The sequence below is a fragment of the Mytilus galloprovincialis genome, chromosome 6 (assembly GCF_965363235.1).
Source record: "Mytilus galloprovincialis chromosome 6, xbMytGall1.hap1.1, whole genome shotgun sequence".
Taxonomy (NCBI): domain Eukaryota; kingdom Metazoa; phylum Mollusca; class Bivalvia; order Mytilida; family Mytilidae; genus Mytilus; species Mytilus galloprovincialis.
The window spans coordinates 6,320,301-6,335,697 of NC_134843.1; the positions used below are offsets into that span (position 1 = coordinate 6,320,301).

The 15,397-nt window shown below is 34.6% G+C and overlaps 1 protein-coding gene across 2 annotated transcripts in view; it reads left to right on the forward strand.

Annotated features, from left to right (window-relative positions):
• LOC143078804 (inositol 1,4,5-trisphosphate-gated calcium channel ITPR2-like) overlaps window positions 1-15,397 on the forward strand; it is a 115,646-nt gene that overhangs the window by 24,488 nt on the left and 75,761 nt on the right. For both annotated transcript variants that reach the window (XM_076253785.1, XM_076253786.1), the window contains exons 5-14: window positions 892-1,025; window positions 3,518-3,604; window positions 4,839-4,916; window positions 6,387-6,467; window positions 7,105-7,202; window positions 7,701-7,788; window positions 9,843-9,930; window positions 11,265-11,372; window positions 11,782-11,927; window positions 12,522-12,600. In XM_076253785.1, the coding sequence (XP_076109900.1) occupies window positions 892-1,025; window positions 3,518-3,604; window positions 4,839-4,916; window positions 6,387-6,467; window positions 7,105-7,202; window positions 7,701-7,788; window positions 9,843-9,930; window positions 11,265-11,372; window positions 11,782-11,927; window positions 12,522-12,600 (987 nt within the window). The remainder of the gene's footprint in view (window positions 1-891; window positions 1,026-3,517; window positions 3,605-4,838; window positions 4,917-6,386; window positions 6,468-7,104; window positions 7,203-7,700; window positions 7,789-9,842; window positions 9,931-11,264; window positions 11,373-11,781; window positions 11,928-12,521; window positions 12,601-15,397) is intronic.

Below are 15,397 nucleotides of genomic sequence, written 5' to 3' on the forward strand. Positions count from 1 at the left end.
GCCAATGTCTAAAACTCCAAAAGATAGAGATATTTTTTTCAAATTCAATAGAGGCTATGCATGGTACAATATCAAAATCAAAGTCCTTTACAGACTTGCGAAGCAATGAATGTGTTTTTTAATTTTATAGATGTTTTTGTGCTTTTTTTTAAATGATTGTTTGTTTTGAGATTGTAACACAGTGATGACTGCTCTTCCCATATTTTGACTCTTATTTATTATGTCTGTTCTTCACGCATCGTTGTAAATATAACGGAATTTGATGCGACTGTCATATTAGAGAGAGGTTTAGCGCTATAAAACTAGGTTCAATTCATCATTTTCCACATTTGAAAATGCTGTACCAAGTCAGGAATATGACAGTTGTTGTCCGTTCGTTTGATGTGTTTTGTCATTTGATTTTACCATTTGATGAGGGACTTTACGATTGAATTTTCCTCGTAGTTCAGTATTTTTGTGATTTTACTTTTACGTAACACAAACCAACCGTCAGGTTCCTGAATTAGTACATTGGCATGGTTATGCGACGGATCTTCTGTTTTGCCTAATATCATTTCTCCGTAACAATCGAGTAGCGGAATACCATAACTCGATAAGAAGCAACTTGTAAGTTGATATTTTCAATGAAATAGTACATTTAGTATTTTAGATACGAATAAAAGGTATTTTTGTACAAAACTGAAAGTTCTTTTCACAGTAGTATGTCATAATGGGTACGAAAACACTGAAAATCGATGAAAACAAATTGTACTGGTATGATAAAACTTGTTGGCATTGATTTATCTTTTCATAAATGTAAATTGACAAAAAACAAATATTCATAACAAAAAAGAATGCAAATATCGACGGTAAAGAATAGACACATTAATAATTACAGATTTTATTTTGCAGTAATTGTCTTTCAAATAACGATTCAAAACAGATACAAATTGAACAAGAAACTTAGGAAGGTAGAGTTTTCTGACATTGACACATCAGAAGTGCACGAATCTTCTATCTCAAATGCAGCAAGTAAGAAAATAAAAGTAAGTGTGATTAAACTACTAAGGAAATTGTGATTTTTGTTTGACATTTCGTTGTATTCTGCGAATAATGTTTTTGGAGACGGCATATTTTGGTTTATATATATATATATATATATATAGGAAGATGTGGTGTGAGTGCCAATGAGACAACTCTCCATCCAAATAACAATTTATAAAAGTAAACCATTATAGGTCAATGTACGGCCTTCAACACGGAGTCTTGGCTCACACCGAACAAAAAGCTATAAAGGACCCAAAATTACTAGTGTAAAACAATTCAAACGGGAAAACCAACGGTCTAATCTATATAAAAAACGATAGTCTTAATTTATCTGCTTCCTGTACCAAGTCAGGAAAATGGCCATAGTTATATAATAGATTGTTTCTGTGTATGTTACATTTTAATGTTGTGTTTCTGTTGTGTTGTAGTTGTTCTCCTCTTATATTTGATGCGTTTCCCCCAGTTTTAGTTTGTTACCCGAATTTGGTTTTTTTCTCAATCGATTTATGAATTTCGAACAGCGGTATACTACTGTTGCCTTTATTTATACATGTGAAAGAGGCGAAGTTCATGTCAATTTACCATTATATTATTTATCAGAAAAAATCATGCAGCAAAATTAAAAGGAAAAATTTAGAAATATGTTAGACAATAGTTGTTCAGCATCTGTACACTAAAAAGCAATCCTAAATGTTGTCATATGTTACCACGTCAAGTAGACTTTACAAAAACAATAAAGTTCACCAATCAGATCAACAACGAACGCTATTTATATATTAATATGTAGACATTTTAAGTTGGAAACAATCTGTAAAAAATTCTAATCACTAATTGTCCAATTAAAAAAAAAGTACGATATATCACATAGATCTGATACTTTAACCGCTGATACGATTGACCCATGTATTGAAGTAATTGTATTACCTTATTTTTTGTCAATTGTATTTTGAATAATAAGCGTTTATTTAAACTAAGTAAACTATCAGTTTTGGAATAAAACATTGTTATAAATGAATAATAATGTTTCTCAGAAAATATGCTTTAATTGACTTTTAATTGCTATATGTTCTCGAAATGGATACAAAAATGTCGATATTTCATAATAACAGTAATATTTTCATGAAGAACAATTGTTCAATATTTTTGTTTAAAGATACATGTATTAGACATTTCTGCACTCACATATTTGTCAAATAAAATATTTAGAGTATAACAATCAAAAACACATAATAACTTATGTTTTACTAGCCTCAAGATAACAAACAGGTTATCACCTTACAAATTATTAAACGCCAATTTGTAATGTATCTTACCTAAGTCTACCAAAGTGTTTCTAAACGCACGCAGGACGTCAGTTTGTTCCTCTATATTTGGCTCTGTTACATCATCACTAATTACACTTGTGCTATTTCTGGTGTCACATGTGCATTTTTTGTCTTTCAAATGCTTGTCTAGATGGTTTTCAAAAGTCTTTACGTTCTTTGTGATCACTACGATGTCTTGTAGGCTATTACACACTTCCACTTCTCGGTAGTATTTCCTTAAGTGAAGACTGTTTTTACAAAGTAAATAAACCTTATGTTACTAATGAGTCAAATGCTAAGTAATCATGTTGTAAATGGTATGTTTCTATCATGTCAGCTCTTAGCCTTCGCAATGTTAAAGTAGGAATTTTCAATCGTTCTTCGTACAATAAATATCTGTGGTTGGGTAACTTGTTTTGTTGCCTACGTCGGACGTTTTCAATTGTTTTGATATCTCGGATATACCAGAGTGTTTTCGTGATTTGTTGGTTTCTTTGGTTTTAAAGTTTTTTTTACTAGATTCTTCAACACAATAAATATTTTCAATTTATGTATCACCGTTATCGTCTTCTACAGTTAAAACGCTACTGAAAAATTCAGTCAAGACCTCAGCCTTTTCTGTATCTGTATTTGCAGCAAAGTTTTGACAATCCTTTTTACATGAAGTTCTGATACGCCAATCCTAGGTTTCCAGTTGGCATTAACGTATGCCCAATCGTTTTTGCAAATTGTTTTCGCAGACTTTTCGATACACTTCTCCCGATTTTCCCTTTCTAAAGAAATTGATGCTTTTGATTTATTTCGAGCATTATTGTACAACTGAGGCTTTCGTTATCTATGTCATTTCTATATATTCCACATACTTTTATGTTTTGTCCTTATTGATAGTTTACGTCAGCTCTAAGAGGTTGTTTAAATTACTCATTTGAGATAAGTTTCTTAGGTATATGTAAATTCATAGCATCAGACAATTTGTTCATGAACATGTTTACCATATTTTCTCTATCTTAAACAGCTAGTAATTCCTCTAAGTTAACATTCATATGTGACAGTCCCTTTAGCTAATAGTTAAACTTTACACTTTTCGAGTTTGCCCGATACAACTTTATTAAGCATGAAACCTACACCCCTTTCTGCACGTATATGTGTTTGCCTCTTCTTAAATAAATTATATGTGGGTTTTATAGGCGTCAGCGGAAGCGGAAAACAAAGACAATGAAGCAGAACAGAAGCGACAGTTTGGGAAAAAAGTTCGTTACGGGGAGATTATTCAGGTATTTACTGAAAGTATAAAGCATTCTTCTTGACCAATTACTAAAGAATTCTCCATTCACTCACGTCACTGCCCATGACAGCATCGACATATGACAAGTAAATAATAAAATATTTAATGAATATATTACACCGGTAGAAGAAATTGTAGTCACCTTTGATAGATAATTTTTCCAACCAGTTTAATAAATTATAGAGATGAAGGGTGTATGGGATACACGTGATTACACTAGACGACAAAAAAACAAACCAACACACCAACGTGACAATCAGCGGCAAACATACAAATTTGAAAACTAAAGTCTATAAAAAGTACCAATATCTTGATCACCCTAGAAAAGACAAAAAATACATGAAGGACAGAAACTTCACTATAAATACATGAAGAACAGAAACTTTACTATAAATACATGAAGAACAAAAACTTCACTATAAATACACGAAGGACAGAAACTTCACTATAAATACATGAAGGACATGAATCTCACTATAAAATACATGAAGGACAGAAACTTCACTATGAAATACATGAAGGACAGAAACTTCATTATAAATGTAAATACATGAAGGACAGAAACTTCACTATAAATACACGAAGGACAGAAGCTTCACTATAAATACATGAAGGACAGAAACTTCACTATAAATACATGAAGGACAGAAACTTAACTATAAATACATGAAGGACAGAAACTTCACTATAAATGTATATACATGTAGGACAGAAACTTCACTATAAATGTATATATATGAAGGACAGAAACTTCATTATAAATGTATATACACGAAGGACAGAAACTTCACTATAAATGTATATATATGAAGGACAGAAACTTCACTATAAATGTATATACATGAAGGACAGAAACTTCATTATAAATGTATATACATGAAGGACAGAAACTTCACTATAAATGTATATACATGAAGGACAGAAACTTCACTATGAATGTATACCTCACTATAAATGTATATACATGTAGGACAGAAACTTAATTATAAATGTATATACATGAAGGACAGAAACTTCACTATAAATGTATATACATGAAGGACAGAAACTTCACTATAAATGTATATACATGAAGGACAGAAACTTTACTATAAATGTATACTTCACTATTAATGTATATACATGAAGGACAGAAACTTCACTATAAATCTATATGCACATAAGTATTCTTAAAACAATGCTCAGTTTATTATATTGGAATAACGTAAATGTTTGTATTTCAGCTTCGTCATGTTTTCTCAGGGAAGTATATCCACTCCAGTACAACACAAACTAGCCAGAAAGATAGAAATAATATGAGGGTATGCACATTAATACAAGTAATTCGTATTCACTTCGATCAAATCCAATGTTTTATTTATACCCAGACACAAAACATGTGTAACATCTGGACAAATTACAAAGAAAACTCAATTAATGACATAATAGTCAGGAAATTGTATAAAGTATAATATTGGAGATTACATGTAACAGTCAGGAACATGTAAAAGCGTATACTATCTGGAGATAACCCATGTTATAACGTATCTGTCTATATGCGTGTAGACAGTCCGTCATCAATAAAGATTAGTTACGTAACAACTAGCAGTGACATTATGACAGAATCGTGTGCAGTTTAAGTACAGATGGTTATGCTATATAACATTTCGGAATGCATTACTTTCTCAGTTCATTAATACACTGGTTGGTTTATTGCAAACATATAAGTACTGATATTCATCACTAATACATTCATTACATATCTGATCTTAGATTGTACAATAGTTTTTTTTATACGAATTGAAATGTTGCTTGTTCTAAGTTCGAACTCTTTATAAGTTTGTCATCTAGAAGACGAAGTAAAAAATAAAAAAAGAAACAAAACACAAAGACTTGAGTATTGCCATTCCAATATTTGTTTCAGATAACGTATTAAGCTTTTTATAACACCATTTAATAACCAAATCATACTAATTTGTAAACTGTCCCAATAAACATTCATATCGGTAATAAAAATAACTGTGATTACAAAGAGACGACAAACCATATCTAACTGATACGCAATTAGAAAATAATTTATTGACCAAATTATAAATCTTTTTTTTTTTATTTGAAGGTAAATTGATCAATCAATAAAACGTAACCTTTGGGATTTTAAAGCTAACAATTGTTACTTCCTTATGAGGAATGATGTCGTGATTGTCGTACTTTTTTAAATGACAAGCCCTTATCTATGAAAAGGTCCACAGACTAAGAGATTTTTTGTCGCGATTATTTTTTGCTCTATTGATTCGAAGACACTAAACGTAAATTGTTCTAGTACATTTACGGCCGCCATCACGAGTTGGTTGACCGTTATGTTAAATCCGTTTCATATATGATAGCAAAAATGTTCCAAATGTGATTACTACAATCCCTTTCCCTTTTCTTCAAATGTAACGTACCTAATCAGACTTATTAACAACGATTAACGGGTTTATACTAACATGAGAATACGACGGGTGCTGCATGTTGAGCAGATCTACTTACCCTCCAGCGTGGCACGTTAAATCACCAACAGTTTTTGGAAGGGATTTGTGTTGTTCAGCCGTTAGTTTTCTATGTTGTGTTTATGGACTATTGTTTGTCTGTTTATATTTTTTTTTTCGTTTTTAGACATGGTGTTGTCGATTTCTTTTCTAAGTTTTCTTATTTGAATTTGAATGTACCTTTGGTATCACGCGTCTTCATATGAACTTTGCATCGAGTAAAACAAGATGACTGGAATTATATGAATTACTATTTTATTTTAGATTTCACTACTTGAATGTAATGCTAAAAATGCACAGTTTAAGATATTACCTCGATACAAAGTGAAATCAGAAGGAGAATTCGTAAGTATTCTAGTCGATCTTTTTTTCTATTGATATCTGTGTGGTTTTTGGTACATCTTTCCTCCACGATTGTGTATGCAATACATCTTACACAAGCTAAACAAGCTTAAACAACTTATGATTGTACAGTGGTTAACTTTCTAACGTAAGACGCGCTCTTCATTAATAAATTCTATGACATTTTAACTGTATGTACACAGAAATGTCGTTCATGGCTTTCACACAAGTTATTGTGTTTCATACATTACACATATCAGAATTATTTCTATCTTAAAGTAGTATGACGTTAAATGCACGATAGCGTTAAAGCAAATTAACTGGAGATCAAAACTGAAAACATCGCAATGTCAGATGAAAGTATGGGTACTACAACTGCATATAGAATCAGCAGTAATATTACCAAAAAAGCACACAAATAACTAAAATGTCACTGAGACATAAAGGCAAAGGTAGTACATTGTATACCGATGTTCAAAAGGCATAAATTAATTGAGAGAAAACAAATCCAGGTAACAAACCAACAACGGAGGAAAACACATCAACTATTAGAAGAAAACAAAGGAACAACAGAAACACTGAAGTGCAACAAAAAAGGCTCATACAGAATTTTGTTTGAATAGTTATTTTCTATTTACAGGTACAGTTGTATGATCAGGTCATGCTTGAGAGCATCAAGTCTCCTGGGCATTTCCTTCATGCTAGCGAACCTTACCAAATAGATCATTTTACAAATGCGTAAGTCTACAATTTCAGCGACGATAGGTTGATTTTTTAAAATGTAATTGGAAGATCATATTTGATTAAAAAAAAGAAACTTGCACCAAACGTTCATTAAAGAAAAAACATCAAAGAAGCTTCTAAATAACAAACAAAAAAACAAACAAATACATATAGAGATAAAGAAACAAAGTAAATTATATATTTATTAGTATTGCAAACATAAAGTGTTTTACTACTGTAAACATCATGTGGATTTCATTACCCTTTTAAGCATTTATATATATACAACAATCTCTTATATTGTTTTAATTACGAATCGCTAGAGGTATATTTAATATTGGAACTATAAAATGCAGATTGCTATGATTGTCAATTCTGTATTGGCATAGATGGATGTCAACATTTTTATAATGCCAATGTCAATAACAGAGACAAAAAGATACTTAAGCAATTACAGAGTTGATTGATAGATTCACGCACCAAACAACTGTTTTTTTCTATTTCAATTTATAGATCTGAGTTAAACTTAGGAGTGGAACGTTCAAGTTTTACATTGGTCGGCAGCTTCCGTGATTATCCAGATCAGTTCCAATTTTTTAGGGTAAAATATTTTGCATTATTACTGTATAGTTATGATATGGTTATGTAGTCACCGTAGGCACTGTCGTCGTCCATCTTCAGACATATTGTCAGTTCCCATTTATCATAGTTTGAGTTGACCAATCCGTATGAAGTATTCATAATGTTTAGTAGCTACAATAAAGACTGTAATAATTGAAGGGAATGTGGCCATAACCGATTCTTTAAAAAGGTCCAAATGGCAACACAACAGTTTTTTCATGTCGTTTTAGATTTACAGTATTTCCCAGTCCCCCGGTCGGATTATGCTGCAATGTTTCTTTATGAATTTTCCATACAAATTGAAAGCGTATTAGCAACCAGGGTTACAACTCCGTCGGGCATAGTTGATCTAAGAAAAAATTGGCTGTTTTTTTATGTTCCTATTGGCCTTACAGCTCCTAAAGTTGTCACGTATTTATACATCCCTGAATTTCAAATGTTAATGTTTGAGGATTTGTGATGAAAGTAAATATATAAAATCGCTTCGGAGGCAAGACATTATAAATGATTAATTTCAATCCAGCTAACAATGTTACACTTTAGGGACCTACCGTTTGAATTTTCCTCGAAGTTCAGTATTTTTGTGATTTTACTTTTACACACTTTTAGCCTTCTTGATTCCCATGAAATTAGGAAACCTAATCGTAGTCAATCAATTAAGATTTATCATATTTCCGATTTCAATACGTTAAAAAAGGTAAAAAGTATTTGGACTACATTACAAACTTGTTGAGTTCACTATTAACAATCGCATCAACTATGTCTCGGTTATTGTATAGAAAGGTATATACTATGAAAATAAGAGCGAGCCAAGCTCTTATTTTCATAGTATATACCTTTCTATACAATATCCAATTTAGCACATATTTACAACTTGAGGAATCCTGTAATTAGTCCATTGATATGTTTTGGCTGACTGGATGTAGCTCATTTACGTAGTTTTGTAAATCTACCCACTATAATATCAATGTAAAAATGGGATTTCAAAGGCCCTTGACTTTAGAATGTAAAGAAGGTAGCTGCTGGTGTAAGTATGTTTATTGATATGAACGAAGCGTTGTTTTACTATACATGTACTTATTTACATGGTAAGATAACAAAATGAATTGACCAAGAGCAGACAATTCTTAAATTGCAGTGATAGCTTTACGTTCTTGAAAACATTTTTTTAATTTCACATAAAACCTAAAACTTATCTTAATACAAACAGTTGGATCCCCCTCCCACATCTTTGATTGAAACACCTTTTAAAAATGGCTGGATCTGCCCCTGGTATGTACCCATAGGTAGTCTAGTGGATAGTTTATATGCATGAAATATTTGTCACTGGACATTAGGCAACCAATTATCGACCAATTTATGACTAAATATATCAAATTGCTTTATTAATAATTTCCCTTCAAAAGATTCATGGTTGACTTTTTTTGTGTACAAAGTAATTGCATGGAAGATAAAGGATTACAAATTTTAGATTGAGTTGTACTTTAATCAAGGTATAAAGCACCATTATTATTACTCTTTATTTAAATAAAAGAAACTTTTTTAATTGTCAAAACAAAATTTAGATCAAAAGATTGATTAGTAGGATGTTAAAAGTCTTTTTGAAAACTAATTACAAACTATTTAGTTAAATTTGGAACACATCATTTATTTCAAAATAGCCAGTAGCAATTTTTGTTCTAATATCTTCATTACAATACAATGAAATCTTACCCTTGTTGTCATTCATGCGTAGTTACTTAGTACACGGAAAAAGTATGTACTATGAAAATTAGAAGGCAAATTCAAGCAATTTGATTGGACGAGAAGTTGTAAGTATGTGCTAATAAAGATTTAAAGTAAGTGAGTAATTAACAGAAATATATTCAACATTGATAATTTTGTGAAAGTACACTATTATTACAACACATTATTTTTATCTTTATCACATATTCAAATGTTTAAATTTCGATATGTTGGATAAACTATCTAATGGGGAAATCTACAAGTTCGGTAAGCGCTACATATAAATAATAGATAATTTGGTTTATGCAGGGTGGATCTGTCATACGATTGTTCCATAAAGAATTAGAAGCCTATGTGATAGCTCAAGGATTGTTCGACCAAGAAGTAACAGAAAATGGTAAAACATATCATAGAAATAAACAAAACAAATGAAAAGCTCAATCATGATACAAGATAGTCGATTGTTTTAGTTTATAAAAAGATATGATGAAATGTTTCACAGAAAAAGGCTACCCATTTTTAATACAAGGTTTGATTATCTCGTAAATGATGATATTGCTTCGCATACCCAACAAGTAAACAAACTTTTGTAATATAACAATTATAACACCACAATTGTTTTGTTGTATAGAATAGCACACAGGCTTAAACCTTATTTTGAATATGCTGAAAAACTATTAGTATACAATTATAACTGCTGATGTAACTGTTTAAATATCTTCTAAAACTATCAGTACATTAAATATATGTACATACTTACTTCTCAAATACAACATATATTCCGATTTTTATAGTGTCTTCTAAAGGTAAGTTATATTAATGCTAAATAGGACTTTTTGATAATCAGATTCGAAATGCATTACTTATTTAATTGCCATCACATAAACATAGAGTCATGTAATATATATACTCAAGAACGAAGAAAATTTTCCAAGGATGGGGATACCGTTAGAGGGGTATAATGTTGTTGAGTATATATAAAGTTTAACACCTAAACAATGATTGAATGTAAACATGTGATGTTAACGTAATCCTTTATTTACTAACACATTTTATTATAGCCAGATTCTCAAAACTAACACGAATGACAGAGAGCACACATACCATTTTGTTCACTGAATGTTTTCCTCACATATATGCAGTTTAATAAACATTTCCATCAAATAAACAAATGACAAAACAAATCTATTAACGTTATTTCTATGAATTTATGTGCGATAGAATATATCGTAAGGAATACAATAATAAAATATTTCTTCATATACATCATGTGTGTTAAATTTCAACGTTAAATTCATAATACATCCATCTGTATCACGTTAAGCGTCTGAATCATGAATAAATAGTTCTTTTCAATTGCTTTACATATAGGTACATGTAGTAAGCATAGGTTTGACAATTTGTTTTACAATTATATTTGTTGCCTACGATAACACTTTAAAACTGTATAAATAAGAGATTAAAATAATAGTATCAATGGATCATATAGAAATTTTGATTGATAATTTTCAGAATGATATGTTTCGTTAGTTTTATAGTTTGAATTGTTTTACATTATCATTTCGGGGCCTTTTACAGCTGACTATGCGGTATGGGCTTTGCTCACTGGTGAAGGCCGTACAGTGACCTATAGTTGTTAATTTTTGTGTTATTATGGTATCTTGTGGTGAGGTCTCTCATTAGCAATCTTACCACATCTTCTTTTTTTTTATATTCGAGTATATTTTGTAGTTCATTTCCGTATTCGTGCCTTTGATCCTTATAATCCGAAGACGATATCACCTACATCATCTGGAATCACCTACTGGCAGATAGAAGCGGAATCTAGTATTCTCAATGGTACGGTTAAACATGTTAAAAATGAAACAGATCATTTTGTCTACCTTACAGATATAACTGTTTGATGGAGAAATGTCATATCTTATTCTCTGCTGTTATAATATCTCTATTCTTTTGTTTCATTATTCGATTTTTTGTTTCAGCAGTTTATAACATAACATTGATAAAAAATTATTTTGATTAAAAATAATTGGACATATTTCTATTGTATGTGAATTTACCCTTACATTTAAGAAAACAAAAAAAATTATGAACCGACATGTGCAAGATTATAAGATCTTAATAAAGTCAACTTCTTTTGGTGAAATAAAAACAAATTATCCCCCCCCAAAAAAAAAACCACGCTTTATTTCAAATCATTAGAAATTAAAATGTTGCCTAAAAAAGTATCTTATATCTAAATTTGTAGGTGATGTGATAAAATGGGAACAACAGATTCGACTTCGTCATATGACAAACAGGAAATATTTATCTCTTGATAACAACTTAGATGTTTGTTTAGTAGACGATAACGGTGATCCTAGAACAGTATTCAGATTTCACTCTGTAATCAAGGTACCTATAATTTACCATGGCCTCCAGATATAACTTTAAAGTGGATATACCAACAGAGTATTGTCAGTTTGATGAACACGCTGAATAGTATAGACCTACTGCTGTCATGGTTTTGGTATAATAACAATAATTTGGATGTATTAGGACGACGAACATGTCTACACAATGGTTTTTATTTCATTTAAAATGACTTGGTAAAACTTCAAAACCGTTTGTCTTCGCCTGGGTGTTCATTTATCAGCCAGATAAATCTGCTTTCGGTGTAAATGTTTAAAATTCTTTTACCTTTTAATATGAAACTAAGTATTCATAAAAGTTAATTAGAAAAATACCCATTAAGGTGACTAACGGAATATCAGAAGTCAAAGTCTCCAGATCAATGCATTATAAAGAAGACTTTAAAGTAGCACATAACGCAAGTGTCAAACAAACAATTTAACTAAGAAAAGCCTAAAACATAACAATACCAAACTTCAAAACATTTAAAGTGATAATGAATGCTCTTCGGAAGGTAATGCTTTTTATAAAGTCACAATTCTGAGAAACTAGATGTAATTTACTTAACACTTTTAAAAGCTTTTTTTTATTTTGTAGGAACAGGATGAAATAAAGTTTGAAAGTTATACAAGAATAGAACATATGTTGACCGGATGTTGGTTACATGCTTTGAAAGGTAAGAAATGGAGAATAGTATCAAATGAATGCATTACATGACATATTCTAAATGCAATTCATAGTCAGGAATATGACAGTCATTTGATGTGTTTTATCATTTTTGATTAGGGACTTTCCGTATTGAATTTCTCTCGGAGTTCAGTATTTTTGTTATTTTACATATTCATTTAATTCCTAATTCAAATTTTTTAAATATTTTTTCAATTTGTTTATAATGTAAGCTTTCTCAAAACTTACCACGTGGCGATCTGTTGCAAGAATTAGCTATCCTACGGTATAGTTAGTCGTCCAAAGTCAGCGTTTCTGCTTACTGGTTTGGCTCTAGGTTTTCGACTGACAGATCCGGAACGAGGCTCTTACGTCTTCCGGATCTGACTCCTCCGTCAGTGGAGCACCACCGACGACCCCGAGGTACTACACTCGCCCCGACGTTATATAAAAGGAGTAACCCCCGGATAAAAAACAAAAGACTCTATTCTGGTGGGATATAAGTATGGGACCCTTAAATTAGAAATACAATGGACCCGCCCAGCATCCCAGCCCCTTGGAAATTGAACAACAGGTGGTACCCCCTATCTCCGACACCCCTGGGATCCCTAAGACACACACCCCAGGATTATACATATAAACATTATTTCATCTTGGCCAACGGGCCGTTAATTTTATTAACTAGAAGACAACTGGCTACAACTAAAATAATTTGGAAGCCAACGGGCTGTAAATTCATTTATTAATGGCCAACTGGCCCTGATGTCAACTATTTACAACTAGAGCTGCCCGCCTACGGGTTAACTCCGTACAGACGGCCACCATTGAGGTGGGCCACCCGTAAAATCTCCCTTGGACAGGTTGCCCTCACTGTTCCCACCAACTTTGCCACCTCATACAGGTAATGAGGGGGGCCATGCCGTGCATTTGGCGAGGGAAAGTAAGGGGCATCGCTCTCCAAAAGGATCCTAAACGGAGGCACCGACCTCAAGGCGTCCTTCTGCTCGGAGTTAAAGGAATGGACGCCCATCCCAAACCCAAAGTAGGCATTGCGGTAAGAGTGTTGCCACTCTATCACTTGAGCCATCCCCCCTGGAAGCAGTGAAGATGGATTAGCTGTAAAGGATTGACCGCAACGCCCTTCATAACTTCCAAGACTTCATGATGAGCTCGGGCGTGAACCCGGTCCAGTCGGTCGCCCCGAATGTGCAGGACCACAGGCTGGTAGAAGCGACACGACTGGAGTGCCCCTCTCAAAGTAGAGATCTGACGGACGTGCAGCTTTTTCTACACTGTAAAATCCACTCCCACCTCTCCAAGGGCGGACACACACGGGTGAGTCACCAGTTGGTGGAACCGGTGCTGAGCGGCATCCTCAAACTGCCCGGCACTCTTGGGATGGATTCCCACCGCCCCGACCCATCCCGGTTCCAGCTTCAACGGTACACGGGGCCAAGTTTTCGGGTCACAGAAAACTGCAACCCCTCCAGCCAGCTTGACTGGGTCCACAGGGGCAGGGTTCAACCGCACCCTAAGAAAATCACCCAAGGATGTCCGAGAAGGCAGCCCCATCTTGCTCAGGGAACGATGCATATGACTGTCAAAAGCCTCTGGAAGGTCCCTGCACAATTGGGACTCCACTCCCCTACTCCCTGAGGAATTCCCCTAGTGCCCTGATCCCTGTGCCCCCACAGACAAGGATGAACCTCGTGACCCTAGACCCGGAAGTGACCGGCTTGGACGGGCACACGGAAGGGACATGAGGGAAGGTACAGGCCGGGTAGGGTGGGACATGAGGGAGGGAACGGGCCTTGGGGAGTGCCCCGTGGAACTGAACACCCCAACCTGTCCCAAGGGCCTGGGAGCCCCCTGTGTGCAAACCGGAGCCCCCAGCCTGCAGAAACCTCCTGCCTTGGTTGGAGGAATCCCCTGCTCACTAGCGGAGCTCGCCTGGGAAGGCTCACTGGAGCTTATGTTGACTTCCCCCAGAAAGGCCCGGCGCTGATGACCCTGTAAAAGAGCCATTAACTCCACCTGCGCCCTCCAGTGCATGAGCACTGCAGGTGAGTTGATTGGCGACATCGTGAAGGTTGGCGGAACCTCCCACTGTGCCAATTGGCACACTGCTGCCATGGCTCCGCACTCAGCGCTCAGGTCCTCTGGAGTCAGCCCCACAGTCTCCAGTTGGCTTATAACCCAGTGGATGGGGTTGCCCACAGCAGCACCCCCTAGGGCCCGGAAGAGTGTGCTCAACAAAGTGAGGCGCACTCGGGCTAACCCTGCATCTGAAACACCCAGGTCCCGGAACACCTTGGCCACATGTTCCGCTAGAATGTGCCCTTCCAGGCCTGGTCCCCGAGCTTCACAGCCAGACACTGGACAAGACAATGCCGAATTGGCATCCAACTTGGAGTACCACACATTTCCTGCTAGGGTGTCTAAGCACTCTTCTACTAAGGGGAGTGCAAATATTTGGCGGGAACAGGCTCCATTGACCCTTCTATAGTCCACACACCACCTAACGCTACCATCCCTCTTCCGTATGAGGACTGGGGCAGAAGCCCACTCAGATACGGATGACTGAATTACCCGACTGTAACATTTTTTCCAAATGGGCCTCCTCTTCTTGGGCAAAACCTAAGGGTGTACGCCGCATTCGCTGTTTAATAGGGGGTGATTCCCGGTGTCAATGCCATGTTCCAAGGCCGTGAAATGGCCCAGGTCCAAGTCACTGCTAGAAAGACATCCTGAAATTCCTGTAACAGGGAACACAAGGTCTCCTCCTCCCCTTCGGACAAATCATCACA